The 21888-nt window shown below is 46.5% G+C and overlaps 1 protein-coding gene and 1 non-coding gene across 2 annotated transcripts; one reads left to right on the top strand and one right to left on the bottom strand.

Moving 5' to 3' along the window:
- Nucleotides 1-7070: 7070 nt before the first annotated feature.
- Nucleotides 7071-7267, top strand: LOC111590952 (U2 spliceosomal RNA). Its single transcript, XR_004856742.1, has one exon. It is a non-coding gene; the product is annotated as a U2 spliceosomal RNA (small nuclear RNA).
- Nucleotides 7268-20006: 12739 nt separating this feature from the next.
- LOC103647624 (uncharacterized) lies at nucleotides 20007-21888 on the bottom strand. Its single transcript, XM_008672136.2, has 2 exons — nucleotides 21296-21888; nucleotides 20007-21178 (listed from the first exon to the last, which is right to left on the bottom strand). The coding sequence occupies exons 1-2, from the start codon at nucleotides 21498-21500 to the stop codon at nucleotides 20655-20657; spliced, it is 729 nt and encodes a 242-aa protein (XP_008670358.1). The 5' UTR covers nucleotides 21501-21888; the 3' UTR covers nucleotides 20007-20654.

Raw genomic sequence — 21888 nt, 5'->3', positions numbered from 1 at the left:
GAACTCAACAAGTCATAAGGCTCCCATCTCCGCCAAGGAGAAAGGGAAGGCCCCTATGGCTAATAGTGTTCAAAAGAATCATGCTTTCATTTATAGGGATAGAAAATTCTCCAGAAATGCTTATAGGAATTGTTCTTGTGATTCAAATGCCATGTTTGCTTCAAGTTCTTCCTTTGTGCATGGTAGAGATATGCCTAGGAGAAATGTTGTTCATATACCTAGAAAACCAAGTAATGAACCTTCTACAACTTATCATGCTTGCAATGCTTCTTTTGCAATTTGTAGGAAGAATAAGAAAGTGATTGCTAGGAAATTAGGGGCAAAATGCAAGAGAGATAAAACTTGCATTTGGGTCCCTAAGACCATTATTACTAACCTTGTAGGACCCAACACAAGTTGGGTACCTAAGACCCAAGCCTAAATTTGCCTTGCAGGTTTATGCATCCGGGGGCTCAAGCTGGATTATCGACAGCGGATGCACAAACCACATGATGGGGGAGAAGAAGATGTTCACCTCCTACGTCAAGAACAAGGATTCCCAAGATTCAATCATATTCGGTGATGGGAACCAAGGCAAGGTTAAAGGACTAGGAAAGATTGCTATTTCATCCGAGCACTCTATTTCTAATGTGTTTTTAGTTGAGTCGCTCGGGTATAACCTGTTGTCCGTTAGTCAACTTTGTAATATGGGTTATAATTGCTTATTCACAAATGTAGATGTGTCTGTCTTTAGAAGAAGTGATGGTTCATTAGCTTTTAAGGGTGTACTAGACGACAAACTTTATTTAGTTGATTTTGCAAAAGAGGAGGCCGGTCTAGATACATGCTTAATTGCTAAGACTAGCATGGGCTGGTTGTGGCATCGCCGTTTAGCACATGTGGGGATGAAGAACCTTCACAAACTTCTAAAGGGAGAACATGTGTTAGGTCTAACAAATGTGACTTCGAAAAATATAGACCTTGTGCAGCTTGTCAAGCAGGTAAACAAGTGGAAAATGCTCATCACAACAAGAACGTGATGACTACATCAAGACCCCTGGAGCTGCTGCATATGGACCTCTTCGGACCCGTCGCCTGCCTTAGCATCGGGGGAAGTAAGTATGGTTTAGTAATTGTTGATGATTTTTCCCGCTTCACTTGGGTATTCTTTTTATAGGATAAAACAGAAACCCAAGGGGCCCTCAAGCGCTTCCTAAGAAGAGCTCAAAATGAGTTTGAGCTCAAAGTGAAGAAGATAAGGAGCGACAATGGGTCCGAGTTCAAGAACCTTCAAGTGGAGAAGTACCTTGAGGAGGAAGGAATCAAGCACGAGTTCTCCGCTCCCTACACACCACAACAAAATGGTGTGGTAGAGAGGAAGAACAGGACGCTCATTGACATGGCAAGGACGATGCTTGGAGAGTTCAAGACCCCCGAGCGATTTTGGTCGGAAGCCGTGAACACGGCTTGCCACGCCATAAACCGGGTCTACCTTCATCGCCTTCTCAAGAAGACGTCATATGAGCTTCTAACCGGTAACAAACCTAATGTGTCATATTTTCGTGTTTTTGGGAGCAAATGTTATATTCTAGTGAAGAAAGGTAGAAATTCTAAGTTTGCTCCCAAAGATGTAGAAGGGTTTTTGTTAGGTTATGACTCAAATACAAAGGCGTATAGGGTTCAACAAATCATCGGGTTTAGTTGAAGTCTCTAGCGACGTTGTATTTGATGAGACTAATGGCTCTCCAAGGGAGCAAGTTGATCCTAATGATGTAGATGAATATGATGTTCCAACGGACGCAATTCGCACCATGGCGATTGGAGATGTGCGATCACATGAACACCAAGAGCAAGATCAACCTTCTTCCTCAACAATGGTGCACCCCCCAACTCAAGATGATGAACAGGTTCATCAAGAAGAGGCGTGTGATCAAGGGGGAGCACAAGATGATCATGTTTTGGAGGAAGAAGCACCTCAAGCACCTCCAACCCAAGTCCGAGCGACGATTCAACAGAATCATCCCGTCGACCAAATTCTAGGTGATATTAGCAAGGGAGTAACCACTCGCTCTAGATTAGTTAATTTTTGTGAGCATTACTCCTTTGTCTCTTCTATTGAGCCTTTCAGTGTAGAAGAGGCCTTGCTAGATCCAGACTAGGTGTTGGCCATGCAAGAGGAGCTCAATAATTCCAAGAGAAATGAAGTTTGGACACTGGTGCCACGTCCCAAGCAAAACGTTGTGGGAACCAAGTGGGTGTTCCGCAACAAACAGGACGAGCACGGGGTGGTGACAAGGAACAAGGCACGACTTGTGGCAAAAGTTTATGCCCAAGTCGCAGGTTTGGACTTTGAGGAGACTTTTGCTCCTGTGGCTAGGCTAGAGTCAATTCGCATATTGTTAGCCTATGCCGCTCACCATTCTTTCAGGTTGTTCCAAATGGATGTGAAGAGCGCTTTCCTCAACGGGCCAATCAAGGAGGAGGTGTACGTAGAACAACCCCCTGGCTTTGAGGATGAACGGTACCCCGACCACGTGTGTAAGCTCTCTAAGGCGCTCTATGGACTTAAGCAAGCCCCAAGAGCATGGTATGAATACCTTAGAGACTTTTTAATTGCTAATACTTTCAAGGTTGGGAAAGCCGATCCAACTCTATTCACTAAGACATGTGATGGCGATTTATTTGTGTGCCAAATTTATGTCGATGACATAATATTTGGTTCTACTAACCAAAAGTCTTGTGAAGAGTTTAGCAGGGTGATGACTCAAAAGTTCGAAATGTCGATGATGGGCGAGTTGAACTACTTCCTTGGGTTCCAAGTGAAGCAACTCAAGGATGGCACTTTCATCTCCCAAACGAAGTACACGCAAGACTTAATCAAGCGGTTTGGGATGAAGGACACCAAGCCCGCAAAGACTCCAATGGGAACGGACGGACACGTCGACCTAAACAAAGGAGGTAAGTCCGTTGATCAAAAAGCATACCGGTCTATGATAGGTTCCTTGCTTTACTTATGTGCTAGTAGACCGGATATTATGCTTAGTGTATGCATGTGTGCTAGATTTCAATCCGATCCAAGGGAGTGTCGCTTAGTGGCCGTGAAGCGAATTCTTAGATATTTAGTCGCTACGCCTTCCTTCGGGATCTGGTATCCAAAGGGGTCTACCTTTGACTTAATTGGATACTCAGACTCCGATTATGCTGGATGTAAGGTTGATAGGAAGAGTACATCAGGGACGTGCCAATTCTTAGGAAGGTCCCTGGTGTCTTGGAGTTCTAAGAAACAAACTTCCGTTGCCCTATCCACCGCTAAGGCCGAGTATGTTGTCGCAGGACAGTGTTGTGCGCAACTACTTTGTATGAGGCAAACCCTCCGGGACTTTGGCTACAATCTGAGCAGAGTCCCACTCCTATGTGATAATGAGAGTGCTATCCGCATGGCGGATAATCCTGTTGAACACAGCCGCACAAAGCACATAGACATCCGACATCACTTCTTGAGAGACCACCAGCAAAAGGGAGATATCGAAGTGTTTTATGTTAGCACCGAGAACCAGCTAGCCGATATCTTTACCAAGCCTCTAGATGAGAAGACCTTTTGCAAGTTGCGTAGTGAGCTAAATGTCTTAGATTCGCGGAACTTGGATTGATTTATAGCATACATGTGTTTTATGCCTTGATCATATTCCTTATGCATTTTGTTTATTCATGGTGCTCAAGTTGTACAAGCACTCCCCGGACCTCACAAGTCCATTTGCAAGTGATGCACATATTTAGGGGGAGATGTGCTACAACTTGACCCTTTGAGACTAACCATGTGTTTGAGCTTGCTTGATTTAGTATCAAAGGTGGATTGAAAGGGAAAGGTAGACTTGGACCATGAAAGACTTCCACTGCACTCCGATGAGAGGGTAACTTACTCCAAGTTCATCTCCATACTCTTATTGCCTTTTACTCTTATTTGAAGATTTTGGGTGAGGCAATGGGGTTTAAGGGCCAAGATTGATCCTGTTTTGGTGCTTGATGCCAAAGGGGGAGAAAATAAGGCCAAAGCAAGAAATGGATCAGCTACCACTTGAGAATTTTGAAAATAGTAAAGTTAGAGTTTTTGTTTTGTCAAAATCCTCTTAATGTCTCTTCTTGTCAAAAGTTGGTCTCTTGTGGGGAGATTGTTTGATTATGGAAAAAGGGGGAGTTTTTGAATCTTTGATCAATTTCTCTTGGAATACCTTTCTCTATGCCTCGACAAGTGAATTTGACTTACAGATAGGAAATTGAGTTTGAATTGCAAAAACAAACCAAGTGGTGGCAAAGAATGATCCAAATATGCCAAATTTGAATCAAAACAAATTCTTGTTCTCGTTTGCATTGATGTTGCACTTCTATATGTTGCTTTTTGTTGTGTTGGCATAAATCACCAAAAAGGGGGAGATTGAAAGGGAAATGTGCCCTTGGGCCATTTCTAAGTATTTTGGTGATTAAGTGTCCAACACAAATGGTTATGTGTTAAACTATGCCAAATGGTGGACAAAGTGCAAATCAATACAAAGGTATGACTCTAGACTTAGTACATTGGTTTTTGTGTACTAACATATTGGTCTAAGTGCTAGAATCAAAGAAAAGACAAATGGAAAAGACTTGGTTCGAGCAGCCAAGACTCTGCTCAGTCTGGGTGCACCGGACTGTCCGGTGCTGCACCGGACTGTCCAGTGGTGCAGGCTGGCTCTGGTGAAAAGGCCGCTCTCGGGAATTGAACGGCGGTGTACGGCTATAAATCATCGGACTGTCCGGTGAGCCAACGGTCGGCCGCGCAATCCGCGCGTGACGCGTGGCCTGGCCAACGGTCTGATGGGGGCACCGGACTGTCCGGTGTGCACCGGACAGTGTCCGGTGCGCCAACGGCTCCAAATCGTCAACGGTCGGCTACGCCAGAATAGGAAAGAGATCTGCACCGGACAGTGTCCGGTGGTGCACCGGGTTGTCCGGTGCACCAGTCGACAGAAGGCAAGATTTGCCTTCCTGGATTGCTCTCAACGGCTCCTAGCTGCCTTGGGGCTATAAAAGGGACCCCTAGGCGCATGAAGGAGTACACCAAGCACACTCTAAGCATTCTTGATCATTCACACTCCGTCTCTATGCACTCGATTGACATTCATAGTGATTTGAGCTCCGTGTTAGTGGTGAACCTTGTGTTATTCATTTGAGCTCAAGTCTTGACTGTGTGTGTGCGTAATGCTATGAACTTGTGTGTGTTGCTTTTCCCACTCTTACATCTGTGCTTCTTTGTGATCATCTCATTGTAAGTGCAAGAGGCTCCAAGTTGTGAAGATTCTTCGCAAACGGGAAAAAAGAAAAGGAAAAAGAACATCGTGGTATTCAAGTTGATCATTGGATCACTTGAAAGGAGTTGAGTGCAACTCTCGTCCATTGGGACGCCACAACGTGGACTAGGCAAGTGTTGTACTTGGCCGAACCACGGGATAAATCTCTGTGTCTCTTATGCTTGTTCTCACTGTGTCAATTGTGGTTCACAAGAGCTCTCCTTAGCCACTTGATTTTATTGTGCTAACACTTAATCAAGTTTGTGGCTTTAAGTTTCAAGTTTTTACAGGATCACCTATTCACCCCCCCTCTAGGTGCTCTCAGTCATTGCTCTGAGGCCAGAGCCAATAGGCCGATCTAACAGAGTAACAACCATGCTTCTCAAAAGCCCAATCTACAGAGTTATGAAAAATATTAAATTATACTTGGAAAATATCATAGGAAGTAAACTTTCCACAGAAAGAACATTTTTATTCCTAGACTTCAGACATAGCGCACTTTCTACAAATGAAAAATAATAGCATTGCCTTTTAATACAATTGATTTATGAGCACCATGGAAAACCTAATGTGCTTTCTACCAAACAGTAATTTATTCAAGGGATTTCAAAACAGGGCGGCGGCATTGTGACCTGGAGTGTCTTGCCTTTTAAGCCATGTGATATTGTGGTGGCCTCAGTCACAGTGCAGCGTCTTACTGTGTGGCAGCTCATACATCAGTCTAAAGAAGGACCCAAACTCCCTAAGCCACACATGAGAGGATATTTCTTAGATACAAAGATGGATTAAATGAGGTTTTGTTCTCTTTGAAGAGGATGGAAAGGCAGAAAGCATCAACTAACTTATTAATGACATGACATTGACTTCAGGTGTGGAGCGTGGCCATTTGATTGCTTTCATGAATTGTTGTGATCTTTAGATCAATCAAATTCATAGCTTTACATGAAAACAATCTGGAACAGAAATGATATGACATTGACATTGACTTCAGGTGTAAGCACTCACTTTTGAGGTTCTTAAAGTCTTAATCTTAACAGAAATGATATGTTAAACTGCTCCACAACATGACAGCATAAGTAAAAAGATAGAACAATGTACTTCAAAAAGAAAAGATAGAACACTACATTCAATAGCACGACAGTTTGCACCTGCTGACTGCTGAGGCAGCATCCAAGTCTGGTAACTCCGGCAGCCGCGAAGGAGTCGACGGCGCCACGGCTTAGCTCGAACTGGAGGATGTCATGGTGGCCCCGATGGTCTCCGGTCCGCCGCCCCGCGCCCCGTGCAGCTTCAATGATTCGCTGCAGGGACCAGGTCTCCTGCTTCCCCCGCGTTAGGCAGCGAGAGATGGAGGCGAATACACAAGGGGCGAGGGGAAAGTTGCGGGAGCAAACTTCCGCTTCGTATGCCCTTCACCATGACTTGCACGAAAGGGGACTAGGGGAGGGGAGGACGGCGTGGAACAACGGCGGCGACAACATCTCGGGTGAACAATGAACAGCGCCGCTGCTAGCCTCCTGCAGAGTGGGGAAATTGGGCCACGGTCCGTTGGGAGGAGGCGAGCATGAAGCACCGAGCCGAGAGCAACGTGTGGGATTGCCAAATTGCGAGTCCAAACGGCCCAAGTAGCCAAACAGACAGCAAGCACACGCGCTGCGCTTTGCTCGTGCGGTGATGTGCGGTGCTTCAGTTTAGTCCCAGCTCGGCGGCTTTGAGCGCGCGGAGATGAAGGAAGGCTATAAAAGGCGACCCAGGGCACTAGCTCAATTCATACCTTTCTCGACCTTTTGGCTAAGATCAACTATAGTATCTGTTCTTATCAGTTTAATATCTGATATGTGGATCATGTGTCCACTTCGATATTAAATTTATTTTTTGTGGGGGAAGACTCACTACAGTAGCTTGCTACTGGGGTCTTCATGTGTCGCTCGGGCTTTGCACTACAGCTCGAGCGTGGCGCACCCAACAATACTGTGTAAATTTTGCTTTGGGCTTGGGCATTTGACCTCGTCCTGGAAACATTTTATTTTGATTAATAGTAATGTTTGTTTGATTGAATTGTACCTGCTTTGTTCTTATTTATGTTTTTTACCTCTTTTAAAACTTTGACTATTTATTTTATTCAAAATATTTATTCGTTCAAAATATTTATTCAAAAACTTAAAGTTTCAAGTCACTTAAACAACCAGTGATAGAACAAATTATAATTTGTGATTTCTTTGAATTGATAAACAAATAATTACAAAACAAGTTATAATTCTTGATTTTTTTAAAAAGACTTACATCCGATAAATTAATTTTGTTTATGTTAAATATAACAATTAACAAATTAAATATACTGAGCTAGTTTAGGTCGTAATTAAGAAAGTGTATAGATTGGGAGCGTGTAGATCGTAATTAAAAAAAATAAGAAGGCCTTGTTAATTCAGAGGCCCGAACATTAGTGTTTTCGAATGGGTTGGGCTTGTATCCGACACAGACGTCTTTAGCGTAATTTTCAAAGTGTTGAGATTATACCCAAGAAACGAGCAGCACCACAAACAAGCGTATGGACAGCTGCCTACGAACATTTCTCGAGAAGCTTTTCTCCTTTGCTGGTGACACAAACGGTTTCTTGCTCTCCTATCCATATCGTCAAACACTTCGTCTATGTGCTACACCCGCTTGCCTCCACCACCGATGACGAAGGAGTCGGTTCTCAGGATGATGGTGGTGGCGTCCTTGGACACGGAGATTGTCCAGTAGTCCACGTACGACAGCGGGTCGGGCCTGATCAACGACCGTTTGTCCTCCATGTCACTGTCCTCGCCCTCATCCTCGTCGTCCAGGTAGGCGTACCTCGCCGCGCTCTGTGAGGGCGCCCACATGAGGCAGACGGCGTAGAGCAGCGAGAATAAGATGAGCTGACACACCGTCGGGATGACCCAGGTCGCGCGCCACCGCTCGTTGTACTCGTCCGTCGACTTGAATTGGACCTGCAAGCGAAGCGCGTAGCAATTTTGCAGATGATCAGGCAGGTTGTTTGGTAACCGCTGGGAAGTCTTGTTGTTGTCTAAGAAAGGTGGAAGTGCAGGGTGATGTACAAGAGTACTTTCTTTCGGTTGCACACATCGTTCATATTCAGACTATGATGGGGCATTTTGAGGGCAGGGCCATCGTCTGATCACTCGCACAGGCTAGACCACAAGCATCAGGACTGCATCAGTCACAAAAGATGGTTCTTTTCCCAATCCATCATGTGCCCACCAAAACATCACTAGCACATTGGCCACGACAGATTGGTCGATAAAAGTCACGAGAAGAGGATTCTTTCTCTATCGATCTTGCACTGAACATTTAGGCTAAGATGCAAAGAAAAAGTAGCAATGTTGATTGTTTGGCAGGATGGGTTAAGACCAAGGCTATGTAGTGCTCCACCCAATCTGGGACGTGTTTAGTAAAAGATTGAGGCTTGTACAACAAGTGTAGTTGAATGAATTCATGCTCCTGCTCACAAAAAAGGAAAGATAGGAGGGTTTGTTTGGCACTAGTGTTTACCTCAAATGTGATCCAGCTGAGTGACACGGCCACCGCGATGATCAAGGCGTTGTTCAACCTCCAGTACATCTCTAGCTTCGTCGTCATTCGTTTCACCTGCAAACATCAAAAGTTGCTTTATTTTGATGCCGACGAAATAAAAAAGCCAAAATGGAAGGCCAATGTTGACGCCTTTTCGGAGCGCCAAACACTCAACAAGAACCGTGGCGGTGCTCTCTGGTCAGGCGCGGACGGTCCGCGACCTGGCGCAGGGTTAGTGTCCTCTGCCTGACGGCCGGACGGTCCGCGCGTACGCAGGGGCGGCGGAAGTCGCCGGTGGCGGTCTGGATCTCGCTCCCGGGAGGGACCCCGTCGGGGAGGAGAGATCCTAAGTGATGTCTAGGCTCGGCAGGCCGACCTAGACTCTTCTAATCGGCGTAGAGTCGAAGAGAAGCGGAGAATTTGGGGATCGAGTGGCTAAACTAGAACTAGACTAGAACTACTCCTAATTGTACTGGAAATAAATACGAAATAGAAGTTGTATTGATTCGATTGATTGCCCTTAATCGGCCGTAATCCTCTGCTTTTATAGAGGAGGGGGCTGGACCCGTTACCAACAAAACTCCGAGCAAATCCCGCAATTTCCGCCAACAAACGTAGCGAAAAACTCGGAACCCTAATCTGTTCTGCGCGTGCGCGGACCGTCCGGCCTCAGGGCCGGACTGTCCGCACCTCAATTTGGTGCCCAACATATGCCCCCTGCCTTTTGGTGGAGCTGAGCAAACCAAAAGCAAATAACTCGATGTGATTACATCGGTTCTCTTAGGCATCTTGCCACATACTTGGATGATACTGCTTAAGGAAACGCCCATTCAAGGCTTTGGGTAAATCTTTGCCTTGTAATGTTTGCAATAAATAGGTGTTACCAGACATTACCTGTTTTACTTTATATGGACCCTCCCAGCTTGGCGACCATTTCCCAAAGTTTCAGTCTTTACTCCTTAGAGGCAGGATGGTCTTCCACACCAGGTCTCCTACTTGAAATGACTTTGCTTTGACCTTGTTGTTGTAGGCCCTGGCTACTTTGATCTTGTCATTTTCTATTGCTCCCAAAGCTATCACCCTTTTTTCTGTCACCTCATCAATATTATCCATCATTGAATTATAATAATCCATGACGGTTAGATCATTTTGTCTGGCGAACCTGACAGCATTCAAACTTATTTCCACAGGCAACACTGCTTCCTACCCATATACAAGCTCAAAAGGAGACACTTTAGTAGCACTATGTTTAGATATTCTGTGAGCCCATAAAGCTTCGGACAAAATCTTATGCCAATACTTATGATTATCAGATATCTTCTTTTTTTCAAGTTAATCAATGTCCTATTACTAGACTCGGCCTGTCCATTGGCCTGAGCATAATATGGAGATGAATTAAGCAACTTAATTCTATATAATTCAGCAAATTCACGTACCTCCTTTGACATAAAAGAAGTCCCTTGATATGTAGTTAAGGTCTGGGGAATGCCGAATCTATGAATAATATGCTCAGTTATGAACTCAATTACCTCCTTGTGTGTCATGTTCTTCAGAGCGACGGCTTCAGTCCATTTGGTGAAATAGTTAGTGGCAACTAACACGAACCGATGCCCCTTTTATGATGAAGGATGAATTTCTCCAATAAAGTCTAATCCTCATCCTCTGAATGACCAAGGTTTGATGATAGGATGTAATTCGGCTGCAGGGACCAACTGTAGGTCGCCGAATTTTTGACACACTTGGCAACCCTTGTAGTACTTGAAACAATCAGCTATCATGTTAGGCCAATAAAAACCAAACCTTCGCAAGAGCCATTTCATCTTTGGAGCCGATTGGTGGGTACCACAAATTCCTTCATGTACTTCGGCCATGGCCAATATAGCATCATCTGGGCCCAAGCACTTAAGCAAGACGTCGTTGACTGTTCGGCGGTAGAGTTCATCACTCATCAAGACATACTTGAAAGATGTATGCCGAATGTTCTTATCTGTCCTGATATTGAGATTTCGTAAATAATTAAGTATAGGCGTCCTCCAATCACTTGCATCGGCTTCATTATCAGTCGATTCAATTAAGAGAACATTTCTGGTAACCCCGGACGGTCCGGCGTCTCGACGCGGACAGTCCGCGACCTGGGGAATTGGCCCTACACCGGTTATCAGATTTTCAGTGTCGTGAAGTCTCCCTCGCTTTATCCGATAACCTGATGCATCTTGTGCCAGATTGTTAGCTCTATGATTCTCAACTCTCGAAATATGCCGAATACTGAATTCGTCAAAAGAATGGATTATGCTCCAACATTTTTCAAGGTAACTATTCAGAGTACCATCAAAGCATTGATATTCTTCTAACACTTGTTGGACGACCAGCTGAGAATCACCAAATGCCTTCACATGTTTTACTCCCATACAATTTAAAAGTTCCAAGCCGAATAAGAGGGCCTCATATTCGGCTTGATTATTAGTGCAATAAGTTTTCAATCGGCTAGAGAAGTCGAAGGAGACATTACTCGGTGAAACAAGTACGATGACAATTCCATGCCCTTCATTGCAAACCGATCCATCAAAATATAAAGTCCAAGGAGTAATAGTGAGGTATGACATGTCTAGTTTATGAATATCATTAATCCGATGTTCTACAATGAAATCCGCTACAACTTGGCCTTTCATAGATTTCAATGGTTCATAGGCCAAGTCATATTCTATGAGTGCATAAGCCCACTTACCAATTCTACCACTCATAATTGGGTTATGCAACATGTATTTGATCACATCGGCTTGACCAGAAACAGTGCAATGACTAGACAGTAAATAACATCTACATTTGGTGCATGCATAAAACAGGCATAAGCATAACTTCTCAATAAAAGTGTACCTTGTTTCAGCATCCATCAACCTTCGGCTTAGATATGTCATCACATGCTCCTTCCCCTCAGTTTCTTGTGTCAGAACAGCCCCAATGACCTTATCTTCAGCTGCAATGTATAATCGGAATGGTACTCCTGCTCGTGGTGCTTTTAATACGGGAGCCGAAGATAAGTATTTTTTGATGAGATCAAATGCTTCTTGTTGTTCTGCCCCCAAGCGAATTCGGCATCATTCTTAAGCCGAAGAATAGGGGTGAACGCATCAATCTTCCTAGCTAGGTTAGAAATAAACCTTCGTAAATAATTTACCTTGCCGAGAAACTTCTGTACCTCGACCTTACAGGTCGGAGGTCCCACATTCCGAATAGACTTGATTCGGTCAGAGTCTATCTCTATACCATGTTCATGGATGACAAATCCTAAAAACTTACCAGCCGACACTCCAAAAGCACATTTACGTGGGTTCATTTTCAAACCATACTGACACATTTTATCAAAGGCTTTGCGCAAATCAGCTATATGAGAACTAAACTCAGCCGATTTGACTACAATATCATCAATGTAAACTTCCACAGTGTTTCCTAACAATTCATGGAAGATCAAATTCATAGCCCTCTGATAAGTAGCACCAGCATTTTTCAGACCAAATGTCATGACAACCCACTCAAATAAACCAATGAAGCCTGGACATATAAAGGTCGTTTTAGACGCATCTTCTTCGGCCATGAAAATCTGATTATATCCGGCATTACCATCAAGGAAGCTAATAATTCTATTTCCTGATGCATTATTGATTAATGTGTCGGCTATGGGCATGGGATATTCATCTTTAGGAGTTGCTCTATTTAAATTGCGAAAATCAATGCATACTCTAAGCTTACCTGACTCCTTCTCTACTGGCACAATATTGGAGACCCACTCTGCGTATCTGTAAGGTCTGATAAAATCAGCTTCTAGCAGCCGGTGGATTTCATCCTTGATGCGTGGGAGAAGATCTGGACGAAATGTTCTAGCTCTCTGCTTGAAAGGTCTAAAACCAGATTTAATAGACAGCCGATGCTCTACGATCTCTCGGCTTAATCCAGGCATCTCAATGTAATTCCAAGCAAAGCAATCTGAATATTCCTTCAATAGACCGATCATCTCATCTCTAGGATCGGTCTCCAGGGTCTTGTTTACAAAAGTCGGCCTTAGAGTTTTACCATCTCCTATGTCAATCTCCTCCAAAGGATCGGCCGATGTAAACCCCTGTCCTAGTTTATCAAGATCTCTGAATTCCTCTATCATGTTCCCCACATAGGAATTAGATGATCTTTATGTGACGGTGGACTTTCCGGTCTCGGGGACCGGATCATCCGTAATACTGTCTTTTCGCTGCGATAGATGTTTGGTCTTAAAGTCCGAACCTTTTTGTGAAAGACCAGACCATCCGGCCTTGGAAGTCGAACTGTCCGTGACCAAAGACTCATGAACTTTGTGTGTATTCATCATTCAAACTTTATTTAGGATTTAGCCGATTCTCCATCGGCTCTAGCATTACAGGAATGAAACCTTTCTTATCTATACTTATGAATTGATAATCAGAAAAATCTACTCCTGTGAGACATGTAGCAGTCTCATAAGTCTAGAGTACAGGGGCATCAGCCACAGCGATGCAGGCTGATACATCAGCATGTACTTGTTCTATGTCATCGCCTACCCATTGTATTAACATTTGATGTAATGTAGAAGGTATACATTGATTGGCGTGAATCCAATCTCTGCCTAGGATTAAACTGTAATTTCCTTCTACATCAGCGACGAAGAATGCAGCAGCAAGGGTCTTAGTCCCAATGGTTAATTCAACGGACGTGACTCCCCTGGCTTTGATCGAACTATCAGTTCCAACACCGCTGAGGGTCATGTTGGTCTTGACAAGTTCGTCATCTTGTTTACCTAATTTTCTGTACAATGAATAAGGCATTAGATTTACAGCCGCCCCTCCATCTACCAACATCTTAGCAATCGGTATCACATCAATGTGACCGCGCGCGAAGAGCGGCTTTAAATGATTTACCAATTCCTTTGGTTTAGTAAAGGCGGCTTCTTTAGGACCAAAATCAAACTGGGCAACAACAGGTTCATCGTCGCCGATAATAGTACAATTGGCTAAAAATGTAATAACATTTACATCCATACCTGGGCGTTCTGGAGAAGCCTCATAGTCGACCAGGTCTTCTCCCAGCAGGTCGTCCTCTTCTATTGATGTCGGCGTGTCATCGGAGGCTTCCTGGTGAACGGCGGACGGTCCGCGCACAAGGGCCGGACGGTCCGCGCCTGGTGTAGGTTGTCCGGAGGCTTCCTGGTGAACGGCGGACGGTCCACGCACAAGGGCCGGACGGTCCGTGCCTGATGCAGATTGTCCAGCCTTGCTGGCCGAGCTATCTGCCATACCTACAGGGTGCTGCACAAGTGTGGCCGTTTGTTTTTCCTCAATGGCCTTTGGTCTCCATTTCTTTTGTGGTGGCGGGTACTGTGGATGTGTGTCATTGAATATCTTTTCCGCCTCCTTCTCCTGGCTCTTCTTTGCTCTTAGGCGCTGTAATTTCCGCTTTTGGGATCGTGTCAATCCCGCTGGGCACCATCGAGGCATGGAGTATTTTGGATCGGCTGTTTTGATGGTAGTCATATCCTTTTTGGTTGTGTTGTCCGATTCGCCAAAAATCATCGGCCCTTTATTATCTTCCTGTATGACAACATCTGTAGTACCTATTTTGATGATGTCCTTTTTTGTTGTTCTTTGAGTTGCTGTAGGCATATGCCCCCCTGCCGGATTGGTCGGCCTTGGAGGCCGAGTAGTCCGGCAACCTTGTTGGGCCTGTGCCTGGTGACCGGATTCAGCAGCGCTCAATCGGTCTTGTACTGGCGGCGCCAACCTGTCAAAAACAGATGTTTGGGGTGCCCCCCAGGCGGGGTACTATGGCATCCCAAATGGATATGGTGGCATACCCCACATTTGATTTGGGACATATGGTGGAGGTAAGTATGTGTATGGATATGGCATAGACGGATAAGGGGGTGGAGGTGTCCATGTCGGTATGTTAGGTCTCAATTGTACAGTATGACCTTTCATTTCTTCCGATTGGTGGGGTGGTCCAATCGGCCTGACCTGACATTGCTCATGAATGGGTGAGCGGGGTCGCTTTGTTGGCCGGTCACTGGGGCCGGCCTTCTTTTTCACGTATTTAGACAACAATTGATCGAAAGTCGGGCCGGGATTGACCAGCCGACCAGCTGCTTTAAATGTATTTGTTTTCCACGTACCTATCTCTGGTCGTCGTGGCTTGAAGGTACGTGGCCGCTGCGAGTCCTGAGCATGGCCGGACCGTCCGCTGGAGTTCTCCGGACCGTCCGGAGAAGCGTCGGACCGTCCGCGTTTGGATGGAGGACTGTCCGCGATGCGCAGCACGGGTTCCCGCAATTGTCTCCCTGCCTGCGCTTGCCCCCCAGTGCTAGAGGCTGTGATGGTCACCTTCAGGGTCTCCCCTCCATCGGGGGTTTTCTCGGCCACCACTTTCCTGCAAGAAACTTTACAATACCCATCGGCCCTTTTAGCATTGCCGATGATTGTCTCTTTGTCTTTGCCTTTATCGGCTGTGTTTGGCCGAACCAGGACTTTCTTGCCTTCGAAGTCGATCATGTTCATTGGAAAGGGCTCTGTATCCACCTGCATTTCCTGAAATTTCAATCGTCCCTTGTTAATGGCCGATTGAATCTGTCGCCGAAACACATTACAATCATTAGTGGCATGAGAAAATGAGTTATGTCACTTGCAGTATGCACAACGTTTTAGCTCGTCGGCGGATGAAACAGTGCGATTTATTTTAATGTTGCCATTTTTGAGTAATTCGTCGAATATTTTATCACACTTACCAACATTAAACGTAAACTTAACCTCCTCTTGCCGTTTCTTTTGAACCGGCTGTAAGGAGGAACAAGCCGAAGATTTGGCCTGCTTTGGCCAAACCATTTCAGCAGCATACACTTCTGTTGATTCGTCATCTGAACTACTTTGGTCGCATTCTACTATATGTACGTTGTGACGAATTGTTTTAGCAGTTTCTTTGCTTCGGCTTTCACAAGCCAAAGCTCTCTGGTGTAACTGTGCTAGTGTAAAAAATTGGATGCCTTCTAATCTTTCTTTTAAATAATATCGTAGACCATTAAAGGCTAATCATGCTAGCTGTTTTTCTGCTAAATGAATTTGGAAGCATCGGTTTCTTGTATCTCGGAATCTCCGGATGTAATCATTAACCGATTAAATCTACCAAATCCACCTCATAGTCACCTGAGAAAAAATGATCATGAAATTTTTGTTCTAGATCCCCCAATGATGAAATGGAATTAGGAGGTAAAGTGACATACCATGCAAATGCGGTTCCTGTTAGAGATAATGAAAATAAACGTACGTGAAATGCCTCTGTGTCGGCCGATTCTCCTAATTGTGCTAAAAACTGGCCTATGTGTTCGCGCGTGTTCTTTCCTTGATCACCCGAAAACTTTGCGAATTTGGGTATCCTGGTTCCCTGTCACACCCGGGTTTTAGGGGTCCAAAACTCGGACGCGAACATAATCACCAGGTGTGCTGGGACTAAGTCTCACACATATGATGAATCATGGCACATGATCGAATGTCACAACTTTACTATATAATCGAAGTTTTGTACAAAATAAATAAATAATTACATTATATGGAGACAGCGGTCCAGCAACCCAAAGTTGAGCCCGCGGTGAAGCGCGGATCCGCGACCACGCCTGTCTCTGGCGAGCAATTCCCGAGTTCCACGCGGCTCTCAGCTCGACTTGAGGGCTCCTGCAGCTTCACTGCTTCCCGGCGGACGTCCTTGACCACACGTGCGGATCCAAGCGCAGTCACGAAAGGGAATCACCGGTGGCGGCACACACACCTCCCTTGAGCTCCCCTCACGACAACGAACATCGATGTGGTGGTGTAGCTGGCTCGGTCCAGATAATTGATAAAATCAGAAAGATTATTTAGAAATTAGTTTTTAGTACACATTTAATTGCAGAAACTTGTAAAATGCATAGAAAATTCATTTTAGCTCCAAATTGAACCCTTCCAATTTCTAAAATTTTGTAATTTTATTTTCCATCACCTAGAGCCTCTGTTTTGTCATGAAAACAGTTATAAAATCAATTTTCCATTTAATCTCATTTCAAGCACATTAAACCTTAGGAAATTCATAACTTGAAATCTATAACTCCAAATTTAATGATTCCAGTTCCAATGATCTCATTTTAATGTGTAGATTTTTACTGTGTATTTTATTTACATGTTTGGTGTGATGTTAATTTTTGCTATACCATGTATGTATTGTGTTGATGCGAGTAGACGAGCAAGCCACTGTGGATTCTGAGGTTCAGCAAGTAGAAGTAGCTGAGCAGGAGCTCATTGAAGGCAAGTTGTGCCCTTGACCACTTACTTTTTCCCAGCCATATTCTTATTAATTATAATGATCTGCATAGGTTAATTTTGATGGGATCCTATAGGTTACCCCAGTTTTGGTTATCTTTATACCTTGTTCACCACTGAAATATTTTTGAGTAGTACCTGCTATTGCTTTATATGGATTTGGGTATGGAGATACACTATTTATGATTACTCTTTTATTATCTTTTTATTATTACTATTCATGTTAAGATCATTATGTTAATGGGAATATGGAGCGACCACCCGGGAAAACAGTGCTACCACAAGGGTATAATGGGACGCCCTTGGCTGATTAACTAGGAAAGCTAGTGGAAGACTACCTTACCCGAAAGGGGCAAGGGCAGTAGGGGATTGCATGCAAGGAGGTTCTCGGGTTGATTTTGCTGCGATGGTGGTCAGACGGGGGATTCTTGCAAGTGCTCTTCCCATAAAATGTAGCGGGTTTTCGGAAGCTAGTGGAACTTTGTAAAGGCCTCGTAGTGGATCCCTAGCCATTCACCTTGGTAGTGTCTAAGGGTCTAGCTAACCCTGGCGACATGGGATACACGACTTGTGGGTAAAGGGTACAACCTATGCAGAGTGTAAAACTGGTATACTAGCCGAGCTCACGGTCATGAGCAGCTCAGGACTCTCTGATGATTAATTTATGGAACTAAATTCAATTTGTCATATGCATTGCATCGCAGGTGATGTTAATTTTGTTCTACTACTTAATTGGGTTGGTATTTACTTATACTTAGTAACTGCTAATAAAATTTTGACCAACTTTAAAAGCAATGCTCAGCTCTAACCATCCTCTTTGGTAAGCCTTACACTTCACATGAGCTCCCACCTTTGGCAAGTTCATGCACATTATTCCCCACAACTTGTTGAGCGATGAACGTATGTGAGCTCACTCTTGCTGTCTTACACCCCCTCACAGGTCAAGAACAAGTACTGCAGGATGAGGCGCTTGGAGGATGTTGTGACAAGTTCGTGAGAGGTCTAGGCCATCGTCTCCCAGTCAACTTTGGGTTTCTGGACCGTTGTCTCCATATAATGTAATTATTTATTTATTTTGTACAAAACTTTGATTATATAGTAAAGTTGTGACATTCGATCCTGTGCCATGATTCATCATATGTGTGAGACTTGGTCCCAGCACACCTGGTGATTATGTTCGCGCCCGAGTTTTGGACCCCTAAAACCCGGGTGTGACATTCCCTGTGGGTATGGGTGGTGATCAAATCGGTTGTCATAAGGTTTCTGATATGATTGTCCCCCAGGGACCATGCTTACTCCGAGCTTATCTCGGAACGCCCCGGCTATTTCTTCCCTCACTATATCAATGGCAGCCGGTGCGAGACCACCGGCTCTCTGGTCAAACATAGGTGGGCTTGACTGGATGTTAGCATATTGTTTTCCCCCCATTGGTTTGAGCTATGTGGTGCATTTCCATTTGCCCTATATGGCTCATAGGTTTGATCGTTTCTTTCCGGCCTTCTAGGTGGGGCCGGAAAGCTTTCCTAGGCTCTGGATCTTGAATTAATGGGCTGGTGCATTGCATAGTGTGATGGGAAGTGTTGTTGGGACGGGTGAGGATTCAGGTAACAATCCTCCTCAAAAAGGTCATGTGCGGACTGTCCGGACATTGGCCCGGACCGTCCGTGATTATGTGCGGACCGTCCGTCGTTGTATGCGGACGGTCCGACTAGGTAGTTCAGATTTTGTGTCATGTGTGGTGGCTCGGGTGCGTGTCTGGGCACCTCATTAAAAATGGGCCCGGCCGTGGCTGGCCCGGACGGTCCGCGCTCACGTGCGGACGGTCTGGACATGTGCAGATCGGCTATTTTGCTGCCGATTTGCGGTTGCTCAGGGTACGTGTCCATCGGCATCCCATAAAGTGGTTGTGACTCGTCGTGACAACCTCTAGCCGACGTATTACATGCGTTATCCCCTAATTCAACCTCGTGTGAAGGAAAATTTGCTATACTAGATTTATCAAATGCACGTACTAATCTCCTATAATCGTTTTGCATATCCCCTATGATATTTTGCATTTGTTCACGCTGTTCATCTACATAATTCTCAAGAGATTGCAGCTCGTTTGTATTACTTACATTGGGGATATCTGGCGTGGGTCGCAGTGAAGCCGGATCCGTCGTCCGATGTCAGACGACCTTGTTGTTCCTGTCCACTTTGAAGTTGGTCAAGAACTTTGCTTTTGCCTCCTGGATCATCTGCTCCTTGTGCTTCTCGAACTGAAGCTGTTCGTCAGCCGGCAAGGTTTCCCAAGTCGGCTCTATGATGTTGCTTGGACAAACTTCAGAACTATCCCTTGAACCGGCCATTGAGGGCCGATTTGATAGGTCTAAATATGTCTTCCCCAGCGGAGTCGCCAAAAAGTATGTTGACGCCTTTTCGGAGCGCCAAACACTCAACAAGAACCGTTGCGGTGCTCTCTGGTCAGGCGCGGACGGTCCGCGGCCTGGGGCCGGACGGTCCGCGACCTGGCGCAGTGCTAGTGTCCTCTGCCTGATGGCCGGACGGTCCGCGCCCTGGGGGCCGGACAGTCCGCGCGTACGCAGGGGCGGCGGAAGTCGCCGGCGGCGGCCTGGATCTCGCTCCCGGGAGGGACCCCGTCGGGGAGGAGAGATCCTAGGTGATGTCTAGGTTCGGCAAGCCGACCTAGACTCTTCTAATCGGCGTAGAGTCGAAGAGAAGCGGAGAATTTGGGGATCGAGTGGCTAAACTAGAACTAGACTAGAACTACTCCTAATTGTACTGGAAATAAATGCGAAATAGAAGTTGTATTGATTCGATTGATTGCCCTTAATCGGCTGTAATCCTCTGCTTTTATAGAGGAGGGGGGCCGGACCCGTTACCAACAAAACTCCAAGCAAATCCCGCGATTTCCACCAACAAACACAGCGAAAAACTCCAAACCCTAATCTGTTCTGCGCGTGCGCGGAACGTCCGGCCTCAGGGCCGGACTGTCCGCACCTCAATTTGGTGCAAAAGAGCGTTGATCGTCACCTTGAGCTTGTTCAGCGTCTTTGACTGCGAGCTGAAGATCCAGTAAACGAACACCGCGTTGAGGACCGCCCGGGAGTACCAGGAACAACCTCCTCGTCGGCGACGATGAGTGGTCGCTCACGGTGTCGGCGTTCTTGCTGACCTCAAGGGCCTTCGCGGCGGCGAAGAACATGACGCCGAGGCCAGCCACCCTGGCGCTCTTGAGCCCTGCCAGCGCGGGCTGCACCACGCCGTGGCCCGGCCAGCACCAGCACGTGCGCCGCCGCGCCGCGGAGCGTGCCGGACGTGGCCGCCCAGAACGTCTCGCCGCGGGGGCGGACCCAGACTCGTTGAACTCGACGAGGTAAAAGTACCAACTGGACGCCTCCATCATCCCCAGCGCGATCACCAGCGTGGCGCAGCTCTGGAGCGACACCACCTCCCGCTAGAACCGCGCGCACTGCGCGAACCAGGACGCCGCCAACGCCAGCGACTTGGCGCCGTAGAAGGGCACGAGCGACGCCATACGGTCCGGGAGGTAGCAGCGGCTGTTCTTCCAGATGGTCTTGCCCGCCGTGGCCACCTGCCCGCCGGCGAGCGACGCATCACAGTGGACGAACAGGAGTGTGTACATGCCGGTGCGCGCCACGACGACGCCCTCGACCGGGAAAGCCGCGTCGAGGCCGCCCGGGAGGAAGGAGGCCGCGAGCACCCTAGGCCAGCCGGTGTTGTCGTTCCGCGCGCGATACATCACTGCCCCCCCTCTGTGCAGGCCCCGAGCCTCACCGCCCTCACCATGTCCCATGTGCAGCAGAGCGCCCGCCCGCCAGCGACGGAGACGTCTGTGCCCCCGACGGCGTCGCGGTCGCCGGCCTTGAAGATGACCGCTGTGACCGTGGTCGTGCGGTTGCCGTCCTCCTCGGCTGCGGTCGCCGACTCGGGCATCCTTTGAACGTGACCTTCTCAAAGCTGCAAACACACACACACCACCGCTCAGCACAAGCGTCAGCCACATCCCCTCCACTCCCCGAGAAGGCAAATAAGCGATGAATTGATGCTCTGACACGGTTTCAAAAATGTACGCACCGGATGAACGCGCCACCCTTAGCGGAGCCGTAGACACCCTCACTACCACGGTACCACCGTGGAGGACGAAGGCGTTGCCGTCGGTCGCGAACCGTTCGCCATCGTAATCGTGCACCGACGCGTCGACGCAAAGGAGGGCTAACAACATCAGCAACAAGGCCACCACGAGGTGGGCGAGGCTCAACGAGGCCACTATTGGCGTCATCCGAGCTGAGGGAGGGTGGCAGACTTCCTGGCTTCTTGGCCTGCGCGTGCTCGTGGTGCACTAGCACTTGACTGGAGCATCCCAGTAGAGTTGAGCAGAAAAGAAATAGAAATATATACGGGAGGAGAAGCGGGATCGGGATCCCAAGGAGAAGAGAGGAGAGGAGAGGAGTGGAGTGGAAGAAGAACGGAAGCGGAGACTTCAACACGGGGAAGTGGCGAATTGTTAGGTCCACGCCCAAGCCGCTGCGACGCCCGACGGCCCATGGCAATAGTGGAACACAACGAGGGTACAGTGGCCAGGATAATAAAAATCAGGCACAAATGTATAGATGACGAGAAAACAAAAGGCAGATAGGACAAGCTAGATTAGCCCAGATTGACCGGGA

Source organism: Zea mays, chromosome 2 (genome assembly GCF_902167145.1).
Source record: "Zea mays cultivar B73 chromosome 2, Zm-B73-REFERENCE-NAM-5.0, whole genome shotgun sequence".
Classification (NCBI taxonomy): domain Eukaryota; kingdom Viridiplantae; phylum Streptophyta; class Magnoliopsida; order Poales; family Poaceae; genus Zea; species Zea mays.
Note: the sequence above shows the minus strand (reverse complement) of the source record. Positions and strands in the feature narration are given on the sequence as shown.